A 20977-nucleotide genomic window follows, 5' to 3' on the forward strand; every position below is an offset into this window, starting at 1 on the left:
GAAATGGTAGAGCAAATAATTTTTAACCCTGTTTATACTTTACCAGGTAATATATGTCTTCAATTAGGCTTGATATGAAACTCTTGAATGGGTGAGAATATAGCTATAGCCTGTTCAGCATTTAAGGAAGTGATCTCCAATATGCGGGATATGTGTGTGTCTGTGTATATATATATGTCTGTACACACACGCACACAAATATTTCACTGTCACTGGCACAGAGGATGTCCTCTGTTCAAAGCTTGTGGTCTTAAAACTGAAGCACCAAAGTTTGTGTTGTTATTGCAAGAAATCCTGATCCCTTAACAGAAAAGTTGAATGGTTTGTTTGCAAGTAATTGGGTATTTTTGTTTTCCTAGTGTATTTTTTTCTCAGTAATTTGCATTCTTATTAACACTCTGACCTTCCCCATTTTGAGTTTGGCATTGCAATGCAGTGTGTCTCTCAATAGAGTTAAGATTATTTTTCTCAAGTGGGTGATAAATAGGAACAAATAAAAGCTTAGTGAACCTATTGTTAGTTTAAAATAGTCTTCATGGAATGTTGGTTTCAAAGAATTTCTTCATTAGGAAAGTTTCTTGGGTCTCTGGGGAGTTTCTTACTTTGTCAAAGTCGGTCTGTCCGTAACAGCAAAGCCCAGTTGTGACATGTGCTGGGAATGAACGAACTCGGGTTTCAGCCATGCTGTGCACACTGACAAGCAGGATATTTCATCCTAGGTATGTCAAAATAGACGATCTTGATTTTGTTTCACTTCCTAAAGGATTATCCTGGTAGGGGTAGCGTGATACTCTCTTTTTGCATGCCATGTTTAAGCAGCAAGTTTCTGTCCGTGAGGCTGCCTTGCTCTGGAATGGGATGAGACGGGATCTTGCTAAAAGTGCTGTATGTTGTACAGACATAACAGGGCTTTTTCTGGTTTAACTTGTTTTGATCAGGATGAGGAAGAGAAGCAAAGGAGAGCTATACTAGCAAGCACAGGGCTTTGCCAGGGTAAACAGTATCTGTGCTGGTGCTGCTTCTGCTGGTATACATGTTTATCAGTTTAGTCTGATTTTCATTCTGATAAAAGCTCTCAAAACTTTTGCTTCTAGTTCATAGAGAAGAAAAGCTTCTGGTCTAAAATGATTCAGATTTTATCAACAGCCCGGTCTTTCTGGTTTTAGGTTGGGGTTTTTTTTTTGGAACTGTAATCTGTGTAATTTTTGGTATGTGTGCATATATTCGCTCAAAGTCATTTACATATCTCTTCCAAATTGCATTTTTGTGACTCTTACAAGATGTGTGAACTATTAGAACTAAAAGGCAAATGGTGTGAAGAGGTAAAGGATTTAAATTGTCTAAAACAGTGGCTGTATGGAAACTGATATTTTCTCAAGTGTAGAAATCAAAGGTTGAAATAAGCACAGTTAGTTGATGGGTGTAGAGCTAATGAATTGTTACAGCATGTAGCTCTGGAACATGCTGTGGCTTTGTGAAGGTGATGAGAACAATGCTTGGCTTTCTATTGAATGGTGCACTCTGTTGCTGCCTTTTTTTCCTTTAATACCTAATACTTGATCATTTGAAATAAAATGAGTGTTCTCACAAAAGGTGTGTAAATAAACTGAGGTAAGGTGAGTGAATGCTTCGACGGTAACAGTCTAACCTTTACTTTAGACTGAAGTATTCCTTTGTCATATTGCTTTTAATTGATGGGATACCCATTGTGATTAGGAAAGAATGTTTTGGGGTTGGATGGTGGTCTGGTGGCTGCTGTCACTCCAATTCAGTGCAGGCTTTGCTACAGCAGTCTGCGTCAGCTGAGAAGCAGGTTGTTACAATTAACTTCTCAAGAACTGAAGTTCATGTAGGCTTAAAATACAACAGTCTTCTGAGTCAGATCACTCACCTCTGTTTCTGTTTGTTTAAAATAGGCAAACTAGGAAGGATAGAAAAGCTGATGATACGTATAGACCTTCCGTCCCCTGGGGAGGTGGTTTGTTGGGAGAAGCAGAAAAACCATGCTGTCTTAGAAATACTGTTTATTGGAAATAAGTAAACTGGGAGGTTGAACATGTGAAGATGGGATAACTGAAACAAAGGTTTGGAGTTACATCAGTTTTGACTGAAAGCTTTTGTTAGTCTCATAGATCTATTCTGTGAGAATAAACAAAAACATTAAGTTGTAAGGATGCTCATTGTTACTTTTTTTCAGGTGGTATCATGGAAAACTCGACAGAACAATTGCGGAAGAACGTCTTAGACAAGCAGGAAAACCTGGGAGTTACCTTATTCGAGAGAGTGATCGGAGACCAGGTTCATTTGTGCTTTCATTCCTTAGTAAAACAAATGTCAATCATTTTAGGTGAGAATTAAATGATTTATTTTAAAATACTGTAATTATTTATTTTGGGGTAGAGTACAAACAGAAAACAATCATCACTTGACAGTTGAATATTTTTTACTTTATTTTTGCATGGTACAGCTTTTTACTTGTGTTTGTTTTAAAATATGCTGCTTAAAAATTACTTTATAGGCTAAAGAACAGAAATGTGAGGAAACCAACAACATCTGGATAGAGAAGCCTGTCTAAAGTGGTTGTGAATAGACTTAAAGAAACATGCAGGTTTCATTGGTCAGTCAAGGAGATTGTTTTGAGTCTGTTCCATAGTAGCCATTGCAGCTCACAGGACATACTTAAAGTGCTAGCATATGTGGTTGCTTCCTTAATGTTGAGGGGCACTGCCCCCCACCCCCCAGAAAAAAAAAACCCAAAACCAAAAAACAAACCAACACCAAAAAAAACCCAAAAAATAAGAAGAAACAAAGAGATAATGTATTTAATAATCCGAAGGCTTGCTGGAAACAGCTTTCAGCATGTATTAGAATTAGTTGTTCTAAATACAAACAGTTGTATCCAAAGTCATAACTAGAATTATTTTACCATTGCCAGACTGTGTACATCAGTAAGTTCATTTGTTCTTATGTGTGAATCAGATGTATTCTGAGAAGAGCTTGAAGGTTAATCAGCAAGTGGAGTGCTGCAGTGTAATGTTGATCGTTACAAAATAGGAGAGCAAATGTCTCTTCAGCAGTAAATGATATCTATGTCAGTTGTCTTGGTAGCAACAAACAAATTCAAAGCAAATTCTTCAACTTCTGAAAGTGAGAGTTATCCAGAATACCAACGTATGAGCCACTGTGTGCATGGTTTGCAAATGTAGGGACTTTTTGGTTGCATCTGATGTGTGATATGTGGTTCAGAGGTCCTGATCTCCCATTGACATGAAGGCATAATTGTTTTAAGTGCAGACAATATAGCACACAAATATTATCTCATGTTTGCATCTTGCCATCTGAGCTATCAATTTCAGCTTCTCAGCTATACTGATACTTGTTTGGGAACTGGCTACTGTGTAGCAGTAACAGACAAGTAAATTGTGCTAATACTTGCTTTCCAGTGCTGTTTTAGAGTCCTGGGTCAATTTTTAATAACTTCTCCTTTGAAGCCAGTATGAGACAATTGACTATTGGTTCATGCCTACCGTAAGTGTGTTTCTGGCATCTCAGATAGAAAATAGTCTAATGATTTCTGATTTGCTAAGGAAAAGGTCCTTACAATATTTTCAAACCTTAAAGCATCTTTCATTCTGAGATCCATAGAACACATAGAGATAAATAACCAGAGGGAATTAATTTAAGTTAATAGTGTTTGTTCTTCAGAGACTGGACATGTTTACAGTTTCATTCTTTGACTGCCAAATACATATTTTTGTTTGTGATTATATAGGCAACTATTACACTCGAGAACATTGTCAACCTCAAGAATGGCAGCCCTAAATTCCAAGCAAATATAGGGACAGGTCTCCTATGTTCCACAAAGTAGAAATGCTGTTTCCACCAAAGCTTGATCTTTGCCAGTTGCAGCCTATCAGCAATGCCTGGAACTTCCATTGCTAAAGATGTCCCTCATTTAGATTTCTGTGCAACTGAAACCCCAATGTTTTAGGTGAAAGTTTCTTAAGCTCTTTTAATTCTGTTGGTGCCTGTTGAAAGCTCCATACAGACATATGTGCTCATGCAGCATATCATTGATTTGTACCATATGAATCTGTCAAAATGAAGTCTTCTTTCACTGAAGTGTTACCTTTTTTGGTGAGTCAGTCATGCAAAAACTTTGAAGGAAAATATTTACCTTTTAATCTTCTCCTTCAGAATTTTCTTTGGTTACAAAAGTCTTTCTGTGTTTGCTAGCTCAATGTTCTGAAGAAAGGTTTCATTTAAGCTTGTTGAGGTAATAATCAGAAACACTAAATTTCATTTAGAACTTTATGTCTATGAAATGATTTACCAAGGAATCTTAAAAGAAAATATTCCAAAAGGTTTAGCCTATGTCCTTAAAGTTTGTTTACCTTATTTACAAAAAATTGTTTACTGGCTACCCTTGCAGTGCTGTGTGCTTAAAAAATTCAGTCTCTGAGGTTTGATCTTTGTATGCATGTTACATCGCTGTTTGGGAGAAATAATTTAGTATGAAGAAATGACTGTGAAGGAAGACTTTTTGGGAGGAATGTATCAGAATAATGACCTGCTAAAGAAAAAGAGTAAAATTGGAAGAAACCAATAAACAGTGTCCTCATTTGGGATGAAGGATTAGTTTCTTGGCAATTAAATGGTTGGGGTTGTTAAATTCATATAAGCCTGTCATGAAAGCTGTATATCTTGGATGATACAAGTAATAATGCTGTTGTGTCTGTTAGTGCATTATTTTAGTTTTTCAGGACACCCACAATTGCATTTTCCTGTTTTAATTTCATTTCATAGTTCTGACAAATGAACATTCTTTTTTTGTGAATCAGCACTTCCTTTAGAGTCTTAAAATACTGCTGTATCATGCAATACATGTCTGCAGTTTTTAATGAAATATGTAATTAGCTAAGATGTAGTTACATATTTATAGAGAGCTTGTAATACTGCATTTTGCTGAATGTAGATACTGCTTTAAAAATTAAACATTATTCTAATTTACTTTTTCTTAAAAAAATGCCAATAAATAAATCAGTAGAAAAAGTTTTTTTTATATCAAGATTCTTATTTTTATTAACAGGATTATTGCCATGTGTGGAGACTATTACATTGGTGGACGTCGTTTTGCTTCACTCTCAGACCTAATCGGTTATTATAGTCATGTGTCCTGTTTGCTGAAAGGAGAAAAGCTCTTATTTCCAGTAGCACCTCCAGAGGCAAGTAGTAAAATTTTTAAATGTCATTTACTTGAATGTTAGTAACTTTAACCAGCAGTTTTCTTTGCAAAAAGGATTGCAGAAAGTTTCGTGTAGTTCTGCACAGGCTCACCATATGTTGTAATATAAGGAATATAAAAATGCATTCTTACTGATACAAAGTAATAATTACAAAAAAATAATTATTGCTGTGTAATAAAAATGTGTAATAAGAAAGCTGTATGTCAGGTGTTGCAGCTATCTCCAAATGTAGTAATAGCATTGTAAGTAATCATAGAATGTTTCAGGTTTGAAGGGACCTTAAAGACCCTTTAGTTCCCACCCCCCTGCCCCGGGCAGGGCCCCCTCCCCCCAGCCCAGGCTGCTCCCAGCCCTGTCCAGCCTGGCCTTGAGCCCCCCCAGGGATGGGGCACCCACAGCTGCTCTGGGCAGCCTGGGCCAGCGCCTCGCCGCCCTCACAGGGGAGAATTTCTTCCTAATATCTCATCTAAATCTCCCTCTTTCTGATTACAGCCATCCCCCCTTGTCCTGTCACTACTTGCCCTGGTAAAAAGTCCCTCTCCAGCTTCCCTTTAGGTGCTTCACCTTTAGGTGCTGGCAGGTGCTGTAAGGTCTCCCTGGAGCCTTCTCTTCTCCAGGCTGAACCACCCCAGCTCTCAGCCTGTCTGCACAGGAGAGGGGCTCCAGCCCTCTGGTCATCTTTGTGTCCCTCCTCTGGACTCGCTCCAACAGGTCCGTGCCCTTCCTGTGTTGGGTGCCTGGAGCTGAAGGCGGTACTGCAGGGGGTCTCATGAGAGCGGAGTAGAGGGGGAGGATCCCCCCCTTGACCTGCTGGCCATGCTGCTTCTGATGCAGCCCAGGATATGGCTGGTTTTTTGGGCTGCAAACACATATTGTCAGGCCGTATTGAGCCTCTTGTCAACCAGCACCCCCAAGTCTTTCTCCTCAGAGCTGCTTTCAATCCATTGTCTGCCCAGCCTGTGTTTGTGCTTGGGTTTGCCCTGACCCACATGCAGGACCTTGCACCTGGCCTTGCTGAACTTCACGAGGTTCGCACGGGCCCACCTCTCAAGCCTGCCCAGGTCCCTCTGGACAGCATCCCTTCCCTTCAGCCTGTCAGCCGCACCACACGGCTGGGTGTCATCAGCAAACTTGCTGCGGGTGCTCTAAATCTCACTGTCCATGTCCATAACAAAGATGTTAAACCGCACCAGTCCCAGTACCAACCCCTGCAGAACCCCACTTGTTAGTGGTCTGCAGCTGGACGTTGAGCCTTTAACTGCAACTCTTTTGAGTGCAACCATCCAGCCAATTCCTTATGCAAGTAGTCCATCCATCAAATCTGTGTGTCTCCAGTTCAGAGAGAAGAATGATACGTGAGACAGTGTCAAATGCTTTGCACAAGGCCAGGTGGATGTCATCAGTTGCTGAACGAAGTGGCATGAGTGAAAGAAGTGTGGTTATATTTGACATCTCACTGGATCTATGTTATCCTAACAGAAAATGAGTTGTTTGCTGAAGAATTATGATGTGCTTTTCTCTTGACAGATGAGTGGATTTAAATTGAGATGCTTGAAAGTATTTTTTACATCCCTTAGTGTATTTCTCTAAGTACAGATATGCTTTTATAAGAACAAAAGATGTAATATTGCATGGCCCGTATTTTGCATTAAATAGGTACTCTGGGAATGTTTTAAAAAGATTTTGTGTGAGGTATGTCTTGTCGAAACTTCATACCCTGCTTTGATTCTATGGTGAAAGCATTACAGTCTCTATAGTGTATGCATTTGTAACCACGAGGAGTCTTCATAATAGCTACCTAAGCTATCTACATCTGTAAGAAATAACACTGCAACAGGATAAAACAGTGCTGAGGACGTGACAGATTTTGGGGATGGGAGATTGCTTTTGGTGGCCACCACACTGGCCACATGGAGCTTGGCTGCCTGCTGGCAGTGGATGGGCAAGGGGAAGGCTCCAGGCTGGAGTGACTGGAAAGTAGTCAGGTCTGCACTTTGAGATTGGTCCGGGATATAAACCAAAGTGCAGTGGGAAATTCACCTCAGAAGTGCACCTCTGATCGCAACACCCATATGTACTTGTCCCTCTCTGCTCCTGTGGGATGCTGCACAGTGCCATTACACATTACAGTTCTTTGCTGGCACAGAATAGTAGAAAGTGATTTCAGGATTTGCTTGAACAGAGGGAAATAGCATGCTTAGTCATTTTCTTGCCTGAGTGAATTTGACCAATGGATTAATTTAACGTGTGCAAAATGTGGGAAACATTGTGTGCTAGTTATAGTTTAACTTGTAGGATACTAATTACAAAACAGAGATAAACGAGAAAATGTGCAGTTCTTGGCTAGTAAAGAGCACCATTGTAATGTAACGCTTACTGTTTTGTGATATTTTGCCTATCTAACAACAGTTTCAAAATATGCATCCTGGAGATAACCAAAGTTTCTGAAAATGGGGCTTCTTTCACATGCTCATCCTTAGAACAATATAAGTAATCAAAATGAAACAAAACACTGCATAATTCTGCCACCCCTAACAAAATCCCAAGCCTAAATAATGATGTTTCTGAATGTTAAACTTCTGGAAATTTCCACTGTAAATGGAAGAAAGTTTAGAAGTATATTTTTATGGGAATCATCTTACTAGCAATTAATTTTGAAGATGATAAATATACATTATCTGTTATGCTAGAAGATGAAACAAAGCAAGAGCTCTTGTAGCTAACTGTATGAATTATGTTTTTCTGGCTCTTCGTGGTTTTCATCTTTGAAAATGTAAAACTGGCAAGGGAGATGTAAATGACTATTACCAGTCCTTTGCCTCAGAATAGCATAACACTGGGGAGAAGGAATTCTACACTGCGAACAGGGGAAAGTACTAACTTTGCTCACTTTTCTTAAATTGTAGCCTGTGGAGGACAGAAGGAGAGTTCGAGCGATTCTACCTTACACCAAAGTGCCAGAAACTGATGAAATAAGGTACGTTTTAATAATAGTAGCAGTTGTGAAATTTTCAAGAGTATTTATAAATACTGATGATTGAAGTATTTATTCCTATGCAAATACTGCCCAGTTGCATCTTAACACAGGTTAAAGGATGATGCTTCTTTGGTTTTTGGTGGGTTTTTTGTGGAAATAGCAATAAGATTTTTATTCTCAGTATATTTGTTTGTGTTAAGTATAAGGCAAGTTACATTAAGTTTATAGAAGTAAAATTAGTAATATAGTTTGGGAGTATGTTTTATAAAGCCCAACATTTTTCTCCCAAGAGTGTAAGTCTGTGTATGGAAGAATTCAATGCAGAATGCCTCATGTGAATGTGTGAAATGAATATGCTAGGCTTTTTTCCCCTTAACTACCACAGAACTAACTAATGGCAGATAAACAGTTCAAGCCAAACCAATTCTAACCACTGGAAAGAGTATGTGAGCCTGGACTACTCGTAAATGGAAGAACAGTGTATTTAATGCCTGCTTTGAAATAAGAAAAAAGGAGCAATGTTAAAAAAGCTTTGCCTTTATAATGTTCTAGTATTCATTTTCTTACCTGTGCTTGGAGACTTGATGACTATTTTTTCCAGGTTCTCTTCTCTGTCCACAAAATGGAACAAAAATGCTTCTCTCTTCCCCTCTTACTACCTCCTTTTTTGAAAGAGTCTGTATTGAACAAATGATACTTTTCAATTTGTAATACCTCTTACTTTTTAAGATCTTAAAAAATTACTGAGTTGATAGAACGGTTTGGGTTGGAAGGGACCCCAAAGATCACCTCGTTCCAAGTCCCCTGCCATGGGCAGGAACACCTTCCACTAGACCAGGTTGCTCCAAGCCCCGTCCATATGTGTATGTATATATATGTGTGTATATATACACCATAATTTATAGTTCTTCGTGATAGAGCTGATGGAGGGAGCTCTTGCTGTATGTCACCCATTCTTAGGGTTTAGGTTCATTAGCAGCTGAATTTATTCTGTGTTTTCAATAATGGTTTGCTGTTTTTTGTCCTTTAATTCTTGCTGTTTGCTTTGTGCTTGAGTTAATGCCTTTTCTGTTAGTCTGATACTTAAATGAGAGAAATGTCATAGAAATTTGCTGTGTAGCTTTGGACTCAAATAGTAGTTAATGACCTTCAATACTTTGTTACTATTTCCTGTACCCTCATACATCATCAGACTTGATTGAGAAGTCTTGCTGTGCTATAGTGAAAGGTTTTCATGTGACCTGAGTTTGGGATAACACTTTAAGGAGTAACTTCTACAAGCCTTCCAGAAAGCAAACTCCCTTAGACATGTTAATGCTTCTTATTTATGCTTTTCTTGTAGCAAATTGCATAGCTTCTCTGGTAACTGTTCTGTACTCTCTTTGTAACACTTGGCTTCATGTGTGAGAACATAAAGAATAGATAAGGCTTTCATTATATGAGATTAGTTTTCAATGAAAAGAGTATTATTTTCTTGTAGACTATTAATGGTATCTCTGGTTATTTTAATTGTGTTTAGTATTTGATCCCTCTTGAGAAAAGAACATTAGTATCTTTTAATATTGTTGTGGTGTTATTTTATATGTCCTTAGCACACTTCAAAGTTGACAGAAATGAACCCCGTGTTAGATGCTAAATGTAAATTAAAAGCATAAATACTTAGATAGTAGCTACTTAACTGAGGAAAATTACACATGATGTGCTTGTGTTATTCATACATTTTTCACAAACAGGTTTTCTCAAATATTTTGCAGCAATTTTACTTAAGAGTTCATTGTATTCATTAAACTTTGTATTACAATTGTATCCCTGATTTAAATCTTGCTGTAATCCTATTCAGTTTCCTTAAAGGAGACATGTTTATTGTCCATAATGAATTGGAAGATGGCTGGATGTGGGTTACAAACCTTCGGACAGATGAGCAAGGTCTTATTGTAGAAGACCTGGTAGAAGAAGTGGTAAGTAATTTTTATATTGTAATTTCTTAAATGAATAACATTTTGGGGGTAAAATAATATTGGAATAAACCAAAACTAATGAAATTTAGTTGCCTGTTTTCTAGTTGTGTACTTTTCTAAACCTAGTAATTGGATCTCCTAGTTTTGAAATAGTATAACAAACCTTTAAGCCTAATTCAGTATCAAAAAAGTGCTTATTCACATATTGTCCAAAGAGAAGTACAAATGAATGGTACTCTAAACTTACTAGGCAGTTTCCTAAACTCAGCTGTCCTGGTGAAGAATCTGCTACGCATTTAATTTCATGTCTTTATATTTGCCATGAAACGTTCACAAACTGTACAGAATGTAATTTTGCCTTGTGGTAGATCTTTCTCTTAAGGATGAAGTGTAGGTTACGAATGTATTGATGAGTTAGTTATACCTACAAGGGCTTGTGTGGGCTCAGGAATCTAACGAGATGACCTGCAGATAATTCAGTTGTTTTAGGGGAACAGATGGTTTAATATACTTCAAAAGGAAAAAAAAAAAATAATTCAACAAGCTCAGCATTGTTTTGGAGTCCAGTATTACCAAATATTTTTGATAGCGTTTTCCTGCAGAGTACGTGTGTTTTGCTAATAGCAGTGTTACCTGCAGATGTTACCTACAGATCCTCACAGATCTGTCAGGATGTCAGTGCTAAACTGAAGTGGCAGTACTAGACTGTTGAACTGTAGACTAATACATCATGGTGAAGTTAACCTTAGGAAAGCTGGGATTTTAAAAAGATACTGCCTCTGAAGAAGGACTTGAAACATGACAGAAGCAATCCTCTGAAATAACATATTTTGGCTGAATTTCCACTTAGTGAACAAAGAGGAAAACTTCTTTTTATAGAGCTGCAATAAACCCCTTAGTTCAAAAATGTCTCAGACTACTTAATGTTTTTTCTACAGAAGGTCTTAACCCATGAAGTTTTATTATTTTTTTTTAAACTGAGCTGTACTCTTGTCATGCACTTAATATGTTAATTTTCTCATTAGGGAAGAGAAGAAGATCCACATGAAGGCAAAATGTAAGGATTTTTGTTTTGTTATTAAAAGCAATCATAACTGTTTGTATGGGGTTTCCCAGCTTTTGGGAAGGTGAACCAGAGAGATTTATTTTTTCATCTCAAGACTTTTTTACTGTACTAGCTGCTGAAGATGCATGGATAATTAACATGAAAGAGTCCTGTAATAGGAGGTATGCCTATTGTAATGGGTTTTGCAGTGTTGAAACCTTAGATGAGTGCCTGTATGATCATTTTCAGCCAAAATATGCACAATGGAGTATTTCTTGAAGATATTGTTTGCTTTCGAGGTAACCTTTTTTCAGATCTGCGCAACTCTAAATGCTGGAGAGAGAGCAAAGTACCATTACAAAACAGAGTGTGATAGAGCTTGTCTCTGTTAGCTTCATGTAAGAACTCCTAAGCTTTAAAGAGAAAACCAGAGGACTGCAAGATTTGTTCTGTTTGCTTAAATACTTAAGAATTTTAAAATATTGAATACAATGTAGAATCAATGTAGTGGTATGTCAAGCTGTTGATACATTATTTTTAGTAGTAATGATGAGTGGCAAATGAAAGTTCCAAAAAATTTCTAGTAGCTTATTTCATCTGTCCTCTGTTTGTTTGCCGTATTTGCACCTGCTTCCTATTCTCTGTTGCCCAGTGTGTGGTGTCCAAGAGGCTGATGGGTGGAGAAGGTATTTCTTAATAGGAGAAAGAAAATCACTGGTGTATTTGTTGTTTGTTTACTGTTTGGTAGTGTTCTGCTAGACAAACGGGATGCCTTCAAATGTAGGATTTTGTATTTATTCATTTGCAAAGTAGTTTGTAACAGATGCTTGGAGTTTTGATACTAGCTGTCCACAGTTATTTGTGCTACTTGAAAGGATCCTGGGGAGACTAGTGATTCCTTCGAACATCCCAGCAGCCAGAAATTGTACTCTAAAGGTAGTATAGAAAGACAGTTAGAAGTAGAGCTCTTTTCTGATACATAAAAAGGCCATACTTTTTAGCTTTACTTTAAAGGTACAGAATAAGCTATTTAGTTGTAGCGTGTCAAGCTGTTCTGTATATAGTCCTAAGTATCAGGCTGAGACTGGACAGAGGCTGCTGAACTTTTTTAGGACACTACTCTGACACAGGACTCTGGGAAGGAACAAGGTGTGAGATCAAAGCAGTTAGTATTCAATAGTCTAACAAAGCTAGGTTTTACTTCCACAGCAAAATTCAGTTTGAGTTTTTCCGTAGCGTTTAACCTCCTTGTTTGAGCTTTGGATTTCATGATTCTAGTAAATTGCTGTAGGAGACTGACTTTAAATAATGCCTGTCAAATTATCTACCATTTAGACAATTTATTTTAATCTCTAAACACAGTTGTATTTGAACACCAACTCCAAGTGTTGGGACATTTTTATTGAAATTAATATATTTGTATACCTGTTGATGTTAGGTTTTTCGTGCTGTTGGTGGAACAGAATCATTAAGTAGCATAATCATTGATTATCTCATCTATATGTATTAGGTCTTTTTAAATAAAGATCAATTCATAGGTGCCAGAGCCTTGGATGTCACCACAGCCAAAAAAGAGAGCTGGTAGTCTTGCTTTCTAATTTTTCTCTTCATCTTTGTTAAGATGGTTCCATGGGAAGATCTCCAAACAAGAGGCTTACAATTTGCTGATGACAGGTATTTGTATTTCTGATTGAAATACAGTGGTAATGAAATGGCACAAACTGATCCTATTCATATTAAACTGTGGCAAAACTTCCTTTTATGCGTGAACATACATGAGTGTCTTAATCTGGCCAACCCCTATGGTTGTTACCTTGTTAGAATACTACATTGGAAGAAAATATGAGTATTGAGTATGTTCTCAAATACAGTCAATTTAATAATTTTTGGTTGAAGTAATTTTTAAATCAATGTGTAATAAATCATTTCAGTGATAGATATGTTAATCAAGATGCTGTGGAGAATATGCTTCTATATACCTAAAGGAAAATATAGTAACAAGCTTTTTTAGCCCTTTCATAGAACAAATATTTCTTTAAATGAAGATTTGTGACCCATATTGTTGAACAGCATACTTCAAATTCTAGAAAAGAAATTGTGAATTTTTGAAAACGTGTCAAACTTTTTTTTTTTTTGTATGCTGTTGTAAAGAAGTGGCAAAGATGTGGCTAGGTTGCCAGCTACAGCTAAACCATTTTGCATTAATTTCGGCAGTTCGGTACTAGTTTATCTAGTTTGAGATAACTGTTGGAAATTACCTTATAGACTTTGTATTTCTTCAAGTGTGCAATTCTTGCTAATTTATGTGGGAATAGATTTGATAAAGTCTTATATATAATGCTAAGAAAAGTAACGCTGTTATGGTATCTTTTCAGTTGGTCAGGTGTGCAGTTTTCTGGTGAGGCCTTCAGATAATACACCTGGTGATTATTCACTTTATTTTCGGACCAGTGAAAATATTCAGCGTTTTAAAATATGTCCAACATCAAACAATCAGTTTATGATGGGAGGCAGATACTATAATAGGTAAGTTTTAATGGTAGAAGGAATTGTGCATGTTTTATACATGCGAGAAGAATTTGTGTAACTTGCTTCTGATAACTGTTTACTGCTATGATTTTAAGACTGTAGTTTTCTGAATGGTATACTAAACATTTTCCCAAAGTTGCTTAGTCGTTGTAACTGATCAAGTTCTTAAGGCTTGCAGAAGCCTAAGTGTGGCTTGTTGTCTTTGAAGTATTTGTTGTCCTTCAGCAAAGCAGTTTCTCCAGACTATTAATCGTGGATAGCATGGATCATATGGATCGATAAATTGTGGATCTGTAATTAAGAGAATGCTCTGTTATCTTGGAAGCTACTATTTGTATTCTTGTCTATTTGAAAAGGGAAAAATGTTAATTTGATCTAAGGCGTTCAGTAGGGTTTTCGAATAACAGAAATGGGTATTTACAAGAAAGAGGGAAAAATACCTTCAATGTTGGATAAAGTCATTGAATTGCGTTGTAATGTGTGCATGATACTTGGGTCAGAAGTACAGATGGCTTCATTTAGAATGACCAAACCTGGGATGCATTTGTTCTGTGAGTTGTACAAAAATACAGTAACTTCTGCAAAAATAAAAAGAAATCACAAGAGATATGTTTGCCCTTTTGTGGGAGAAGCTATCAACACGGCTTAATCCTTGATAATCTTGTTTTTAGAGTTGTTGTAGATGCAAGACTTCAGTTGTGAAAACTTGCCCCGTCTTTTAACGGAGGCCGTTGCCTGCCTCACAAAATCAGCACTTTTCCAAACTTGCTCACCTAGAACCAGGGCATTCTTCATCCCAATAGAAAATTTGTCTCACTTCCAGCTTGGCTTCTGAGTGGGTAGAGATCCAGCCGCTGGTGTGTCTGAGAAAATGTTGAGGTTTCCTAACTAAGACGTTCAGTGGACATTTTCATATGACTTCAAATGGACGATGGTGTGAGGTTAACAATTTGACCCTTATGAGGCTGTGCATATCCCACACTCAGGCTGCTTGGATAGCTGCTACATTAGTCAGTCTGGCCTCCTGACAGCCTCATTGAAAACCAGGCTAGCTGCAGTGTCAGCCTTTCGTGAAGGGAAGTGCTCTTTTGCCCACTCTCTAGTTACCTGGCTTATTAGGAAGATGGTAGGTTAGGAGCCCCCACTCTAGGTGATGTCAAATTAGTTAGGAAATTAGTGGAACTCTGATTATTCCTAAGTGGTTTTACAGCGTTATATAGTATACCTTCAGAAAGTTAATATAAAGTATGTTATTCAGATTATTTCAAAATACAGCGTTGGATTCACTTGAGGCATGTATGTATATAAATAACATTTATCTGAAGAGTGTGGTGTTAAATAGAAAACAAGATTGTAACTTTAAATAGCGCTAAGTTATGACAAATTGCTTTTAGATTTTTTTAATATATATATTTTGGTACCACTGTATGGTACCTGAGATCTTCCTCAGTGCGAAGGAGAATATGCATTTAAAATGAAGCTTTAAAAGGCTTCATTTTTGTTGCATGTTTTGGAGAGTTACTGTTATACTCCTAGGGTCACATGCAGTCCAACTTAGTATGTGCTGCAGGCTGGTAAACGTCCTAGAAGTTCAAACACATAATGAAGTATGTAACCGAAGATAAGGCCTGAAAATGAAGATGCAAACTGCCCAAATTCTGTATAAGATCTACTGCAGAGGACAGTAAGTGAGGAACAGGAGAGAGGGAATAATGACTTTGTGGGCTTTTTAATTCTTAATAAATAGTTCATTTAACAGGGACACTGTGAGAGAAAAATCTTTAAATATGTGAAGACTGATGTGGTTTAATTGTAAGGAATAATCAGAAGTAGCTGAAAAACAACAAACAGGGCACTGAATCCGTAACAGAGATACAGAAAACAGAAGTTCATGCAAGATAATGAAACTATTTATAAGCATTTTTTGGTGGCAGAGTTTTGTCTTTGTGGCTTCTCTAAAAATGAAGTGTTTGCCTTTGAGGTGAAAATTTCAGATTTAAGAAGTGCTGCTTCTTGTTTAAACATGTTTATTTGACAGTTTCTATTAACTGTAAGCTTTTTTTATATTAAGCTGTTTCCATAAATGTTCTCAAGGTATTTCCTTTGATATCTGTTGCTAGAATTAGACTGGATCTTTAAAATTATTGTCCTTTGTAGTACAAAGTAGTATTTTTAATATTTTTCTACAGTTTTTACAATTGTAATTGGGGTAGAAGATAAAATGAAAGCAATCTGCTCTTTGGTTGCAGAGTATTGATTACAGTTATAGTGTCAATAAATTGTAGACCAAGATTTTCCATAGAAAGAAAGAAGGTGAAGAATAGTAAAGGAACAAAAAATGGAGGAAGTTTGGTTTATTTTGCCAACATTTTGAATACTCAGAAATGGGACTGGAATCACAATAACCTCTACAAGCAACAGTATGTCTGCATGTATTGCAGAAGAGTTTATTCTCGGTGATCATGGGCAAGGAGGTCCTGGGTACAACTCAGGAATCTCATATTCTATGTCGTGTAGGATGACTTATTTTTTCCACCAAACCTGTTCCTTTTGCATGTGCTTCCACCACTCTGTATGTAAATTACTTTAAAACTTCTGTTGATGGGTATGACCAACAGGCTGAGTTTGAAGTGTGTCATATTTTATTTCATTCTTTTGTATCAGCTCTGCAAGGCAACTTACCTCTAGTCTTATAGTTGTCCACTCGAGGGTCCAAATATATAGTACCTGTATTGCACACATATTGGAGGAATTATTTTGACTATTGAAGGAGTATTTTCCCATGGACTTCAGTGAAGCATTTAACTTCCGTGATCTTTGTTTATTCTGTGGGTAACAAATTACTCCATTAATCACCTTTCTGCATTTTAATGGAAAAATTTGCGAAACTTTCTTGGTGGCTGTATGAAGTCTGGTTGGGGTGGAGTTTTGTTTTATTTACAGCAGCCAGCATGGTGCCATGATTCAGATTTACAGCTAAAACAGTGTCAATAACACAGCATTTGTTGTTGACATAAGAGCATTTGGCTTTTGCAGAGAGGTGTTTGCACAGTGTTGCCTGCACAGTGTTGAGGATTTCCCTGTTTTCCAGAGGACCAAACTGACCAAAGAGACATGCTCAGCAATAAAAACTGGAGGGGGATGTTTTGTCTTCCAAGGTGGCTCTCAGTGAGATGGTCTCAGTCTCCTGTGAGAGGTGGTAACTGATTGCTTTTGCATCAGTGGTGTGCTACGTAGCCCCTGCCCTTCACTTATTAAATTGTCATTACCTTGGCCCATGAGTTTTGTCATATTTGCTTTTACTATTTTCTCCCCTGTCCTAAGGGCAGAGGATGAGTAAACACTGCAGGGTGTTTAGCTGCTCTGTGATCACCCCTCCATAGGCCTTTCCACAACCCCCTCTTCCTCCCCCTTTTCTTGAGCTGTTACCGTTGAGCATGACATCATGTGGCAGGGAATATCCCTTTGGCCAGTTCAGGCCAGCTGTCCTGCCATGTCTGCTCCCGGCTCCTTGCCCACCCATCTCCTGCTTGCAGGGTGGGTGCAGGGGAAGCAGAGTGGGGAAGAAGGAAAGCCTTAACACTGCAAGTATGGCTCAGCCGCAGACAAAATAGTGGTGTGCTGCTGATGCAGAGTTTCAGTCACACATCTAAAATGTAGCACTGCATGGGCTGCTGTGAAGGAAATCAACTCTGTCCCAGGCAGACCTTGTATAGTCGTGATTTCAGTAACTGTGTCATGAGATTTCAGTCCAGAGGTGTGCACTTGGCTTTTACTATGAGGGTGATTGAACACTGGAACAGGTTACCCAGGAAGGTATGGCGTCTCCATCCTTGGAGATGCTCGGGATGTGGCTGATGAAGGGCCAGAGCAACCAGCCATTTTTGACCCTGCTTTGAGCTGAGGGCTCGGACTAGGTGGTCTCCAGAAGTGTCCTCTGTGCTCAACCGTTCTGTGAATAACTTCTGTATGTTCTCACGGTGTTTTTCTGTAAGATAGCATTTATTAACGTTTCAGTTCTGACTTTAAAACATGATAGGAAAAGCATACCAGTCCATTCTGCTGTTCTTTTCTTTTCTCTATCTGCCGCCTTTCCAAAAGTCAACTTACATAACAGGTAGCATTCAAAAAACCCTGTAAATCGAGGGGTTCTACTTTATTTCTAGTGATTCTGTGTCAAAGGAGAGGATAAGAAACCTTGGCCCAATAGTTTATGGAATCAACAAGCTTTCACATTATCTTGAAATTGAGAGACAGCACAATTTGAAAAAGTTGCTAGGCAGTTGGAAGATAATTTTGTTTCAACCGGTAGATGGGCCAAACAACATGTTATTTCTTTATCTTCGTATTTTAACAGTATATAGAATGATGTTGCTTAGTTCTGCCTTCCGGATTCTTTGTTATTTGAATTATCAGCTGTTGGAATAACTCTTGATTCACTCTTCAGCTGTTAAAAAAAATAATTATACTGCTCATTGTGGTGAGATCCTTTTAAAATTATCCAAGTAGCTGAGACCTGAGGAACTTAACAAGCCCCGTGCTAAGCATTTTTAAATTACTGAAGTGAATGTAATGTAGTATTGAGATACATCTTTATTTCCATATATCAAACAGTTTAACTTTTTTTTTTTAACATACATTCCTTGATGCATTTTGTGTAAGCAGGATTTTTGTTGCTGTCAGACATTGAAGGCGGCTATGATTCATTTTCCTGTCCCCTAGATAAGCTTTGTGGTCAGTCTGTTTCATCCTTAATGTTAGATAGCTATGCATGTTAGATAACCGATGCAGATTCACATTCTGTAGTTTACTTGTCTGGATATACCTTGTGTCTTCCATTTTGCAACATTCAGTTTGTTTAGGCATTTGAGCTGAGGTAGTGGTAAGGCAGTATATTCAAGTGACCATCCGAATTGAGTTCACTTGTGGGAAGAGAGGGCTGCAGAGCCAAGCCCCCAGTTGCTTCATCAAGGCGTAAAGTCCTAGCCTACCAGGACAGGGACTCTTTAACTACAAAACAAGTTTTCAGATACAACTGAGTTTATTCTTCAATCTGTTTTACAAAATTGTAAGAAACTAGGCAACTGCTCCTTATATTGAGGAACTAGCTTCTGCTGGCATTTTTAGTCAGTGAAGGAGGAGAGGAGACATCAACAGTCACAGTATTCTTGATTTGATGAGTGAGAAAAATTATATAATGCTGTTTTACTTACTACAAGATGTTGGCAGTAGCTATTCAACATGCAGAATGGAATGACTGAGTCATTGTTTTCTGTAGCGTGGCAAAGTTTAAATTTTTATGCAGAAGACGGCATATGCAGATTGCATCTCTGTAAAAATTGAAATAAATATTTGATTTATGTAGTACCAAAAGAGAACATGTTATTCTACATATCTGAAAAACAAAGATGGTTGTGGAAAGATCAATTATTTCCTTATGCATACATGAGTTCATAGCTTTTAGAATGAGAGAGAGAAAGGTGAACAAAGGTGTCTTGCTATGGCTTTATTTGTAGGGTTTTGAAACTGTTTTTACAGTGTTAGATGTTTTTCCTGTGTTGGACACAACTGTATCCAATTGTAAGGTCAAAGATTTCATTGCTGTATGCCTTATTGATTATCTGTACACACAGAGATAATGTGCGTGTAAATTGATTATCTGTACACACACTTGTGCATGAAGTGAGAAGATAAGCTCAGTATATTTTTGTTTTCTACTAAAGTAGTTCTTTTTTTTTAGGTGGGTATTTTGCATACAAATGATTAATTTCTGTTGATGTTTGTTTTGATGTTCTTTATTAGTGAAAATTTTTGTACCTGCAAAGATAATTCAGAGCAACTCTAATGCCTCGAATTTCAGCTTCAATCTGTCACTACTTCTCTCCTGAGCCTTCCAAACACAGTTATATTTTGAATCTGGTGATCTGAATGAATGCTCCCCTGTAGAGTGCTACTGTTTGAGTGTTTAATTTAACAGGATAGCTCAGTGATTTCTAAGTATAATCTGTATAAGCTCTTCTGCAAACCTTTTCTGTTTTCTGTTCCTGTCCTCCTAGAAGTAAATTGCTCCACACATGTGGTTTCTCTCCCATTCTCCTTCCCTAGTTACTCTAGGACTTTGGAAGTTATTACCAATGAAATAGCAATTTTCAGCCTGGTTGGAGAGCTGGTAATGCACATGTGCTACTTGAATGTGGAAAAAGCGGTGTCCTCATCTGGCATTTTAAGTAACTAATTAAAATATTTTGTGGAGTTTAGAGTTAATACATTCTGAATACAGTTTTGTGAACTTTCTTGACTTCAGTATATTAGTAAATTCTCATTGCTACAAATGGGATTATGATGTTTAGCACTTGATTTTATTAAAACTTTGTGAGAAAGTTTTCTGTGGTTGTATGAAAAAGCAGATTCTCAAACAGAGGAAAAACTAACCTGTTTAACGTTTGAATCCTCTTTTTCTTATTGGAACAGTATCGCTGACATCATTGAGCACTATAGAAAAGAACAGATTGTTGAAGGATATTACCTTAAAGATCCTGTTCCAATGCAGGTAAGATTTCTTCTCTGAGCATGTGTGGTTGAAGACACAGACCTAATCATCATCAAATCAATTTAGGAATGAATTACCGCAGAGATGCCAACGGTAGTTAAACTGCATCATCTCCAATTTTAATGTTTTCATCTTGTTTCTTTTGTTTTATCCTCAAATGCATTCAGTTACCAAGGGTTGGCTTATAGTCAAACAGTAAATGTGGTAAGCTCCGTCTGTCCTCTGGGGGTGTTCCTCGTCTGCTGTGTGCCCCTAGCTTTGGTCCCATGCACAACCATGCTGTGCCTTAGTTCCATTTTAGGAGGAACCAGTCTGCCCTCCTGTCTTCTCTGTCTGCGCTTTTTCTGCTGCCAGAGGAAACCTGTATGCACAGAAAAGCTTCAGGGCTGATCGCAGGGCTTGTTCTGGAGTGGTCTTCCTTCATAGCAGAAGCTCATCCTATGAGACCACCAGTAATAAGCACACCACATCATCCACCTTTGCATAAACTTATAGCATATATAAACATAAAGCATTCATGTATATTTGGATCCCCCTCTGTTCCCAAACTTTATTGTTTCAATGGTTAGAAATTTGCCCTTATTTTACTCCTTAACAGTGTTACGGTCAATTCATACTCCTTTGTGAGATCTGTGGTGTTAATACAAGAACATTTCTTGTATTCTCCCTTCG

The 20977-nt window shown here is 37.7% G+C and overlaps 1 protein-coding gene across 1 annotated transcript in view; it reads left to right on the forward strand.

Annotated features, from left to right (window-relative positions):
- RASA1 (RAS p21 protein activator 1) overlaps positions 1 to 20977 on the forward strand; it is a 68041-nt gene that overhangs the window by 14491 nt on the left and 32573 nt on the right. The window contains exons 2-9 of the mRNA XM_040579284.1: positions 2198 to 2347; positions 5090 to 5225; positions 8153 to 8223; positions 10064 to 10181; positions 11207 to 11238; positions 12848 to 12900; positions 13602 to 13752; positions 20227 to 20305. Coding sequence (XP_040435218.1) covers positions 2198 to 2347; positions 5090 to 5225; positions 8153 to 8223; positions 10064 to 10181; positions 11207 to 11238; positions 12848 to 12900; positions 13602 to 13752; positions 20227 to 20305 — 790 coding nt within the window. The remainder of the gene's footprint in view (positions 1 to 2197; positions 2348 to 5089; positions 5226 to 8152; positions 8224 to 10063; positions 10182 to 11206; positions 11239 to 12847; positions 12901 to 13601; positions 13753 to 20226; positions 20306 to 20977) is intronic.

The sequence above is a fragment of the Falco naumanni genome, chromosome Z (genome assembly GCF_017639655.2).
Source record: "Falco naumanni isolate bFalNau1 chromosome Z, bFalNau1.pat, whole genome shotgun sequence".
Taxonomy (NCBI): Eukaryota; Metazoa; Chordata; class Aves; order Falconiformes; family Falconidae; genus Falco; species Falco naumanni.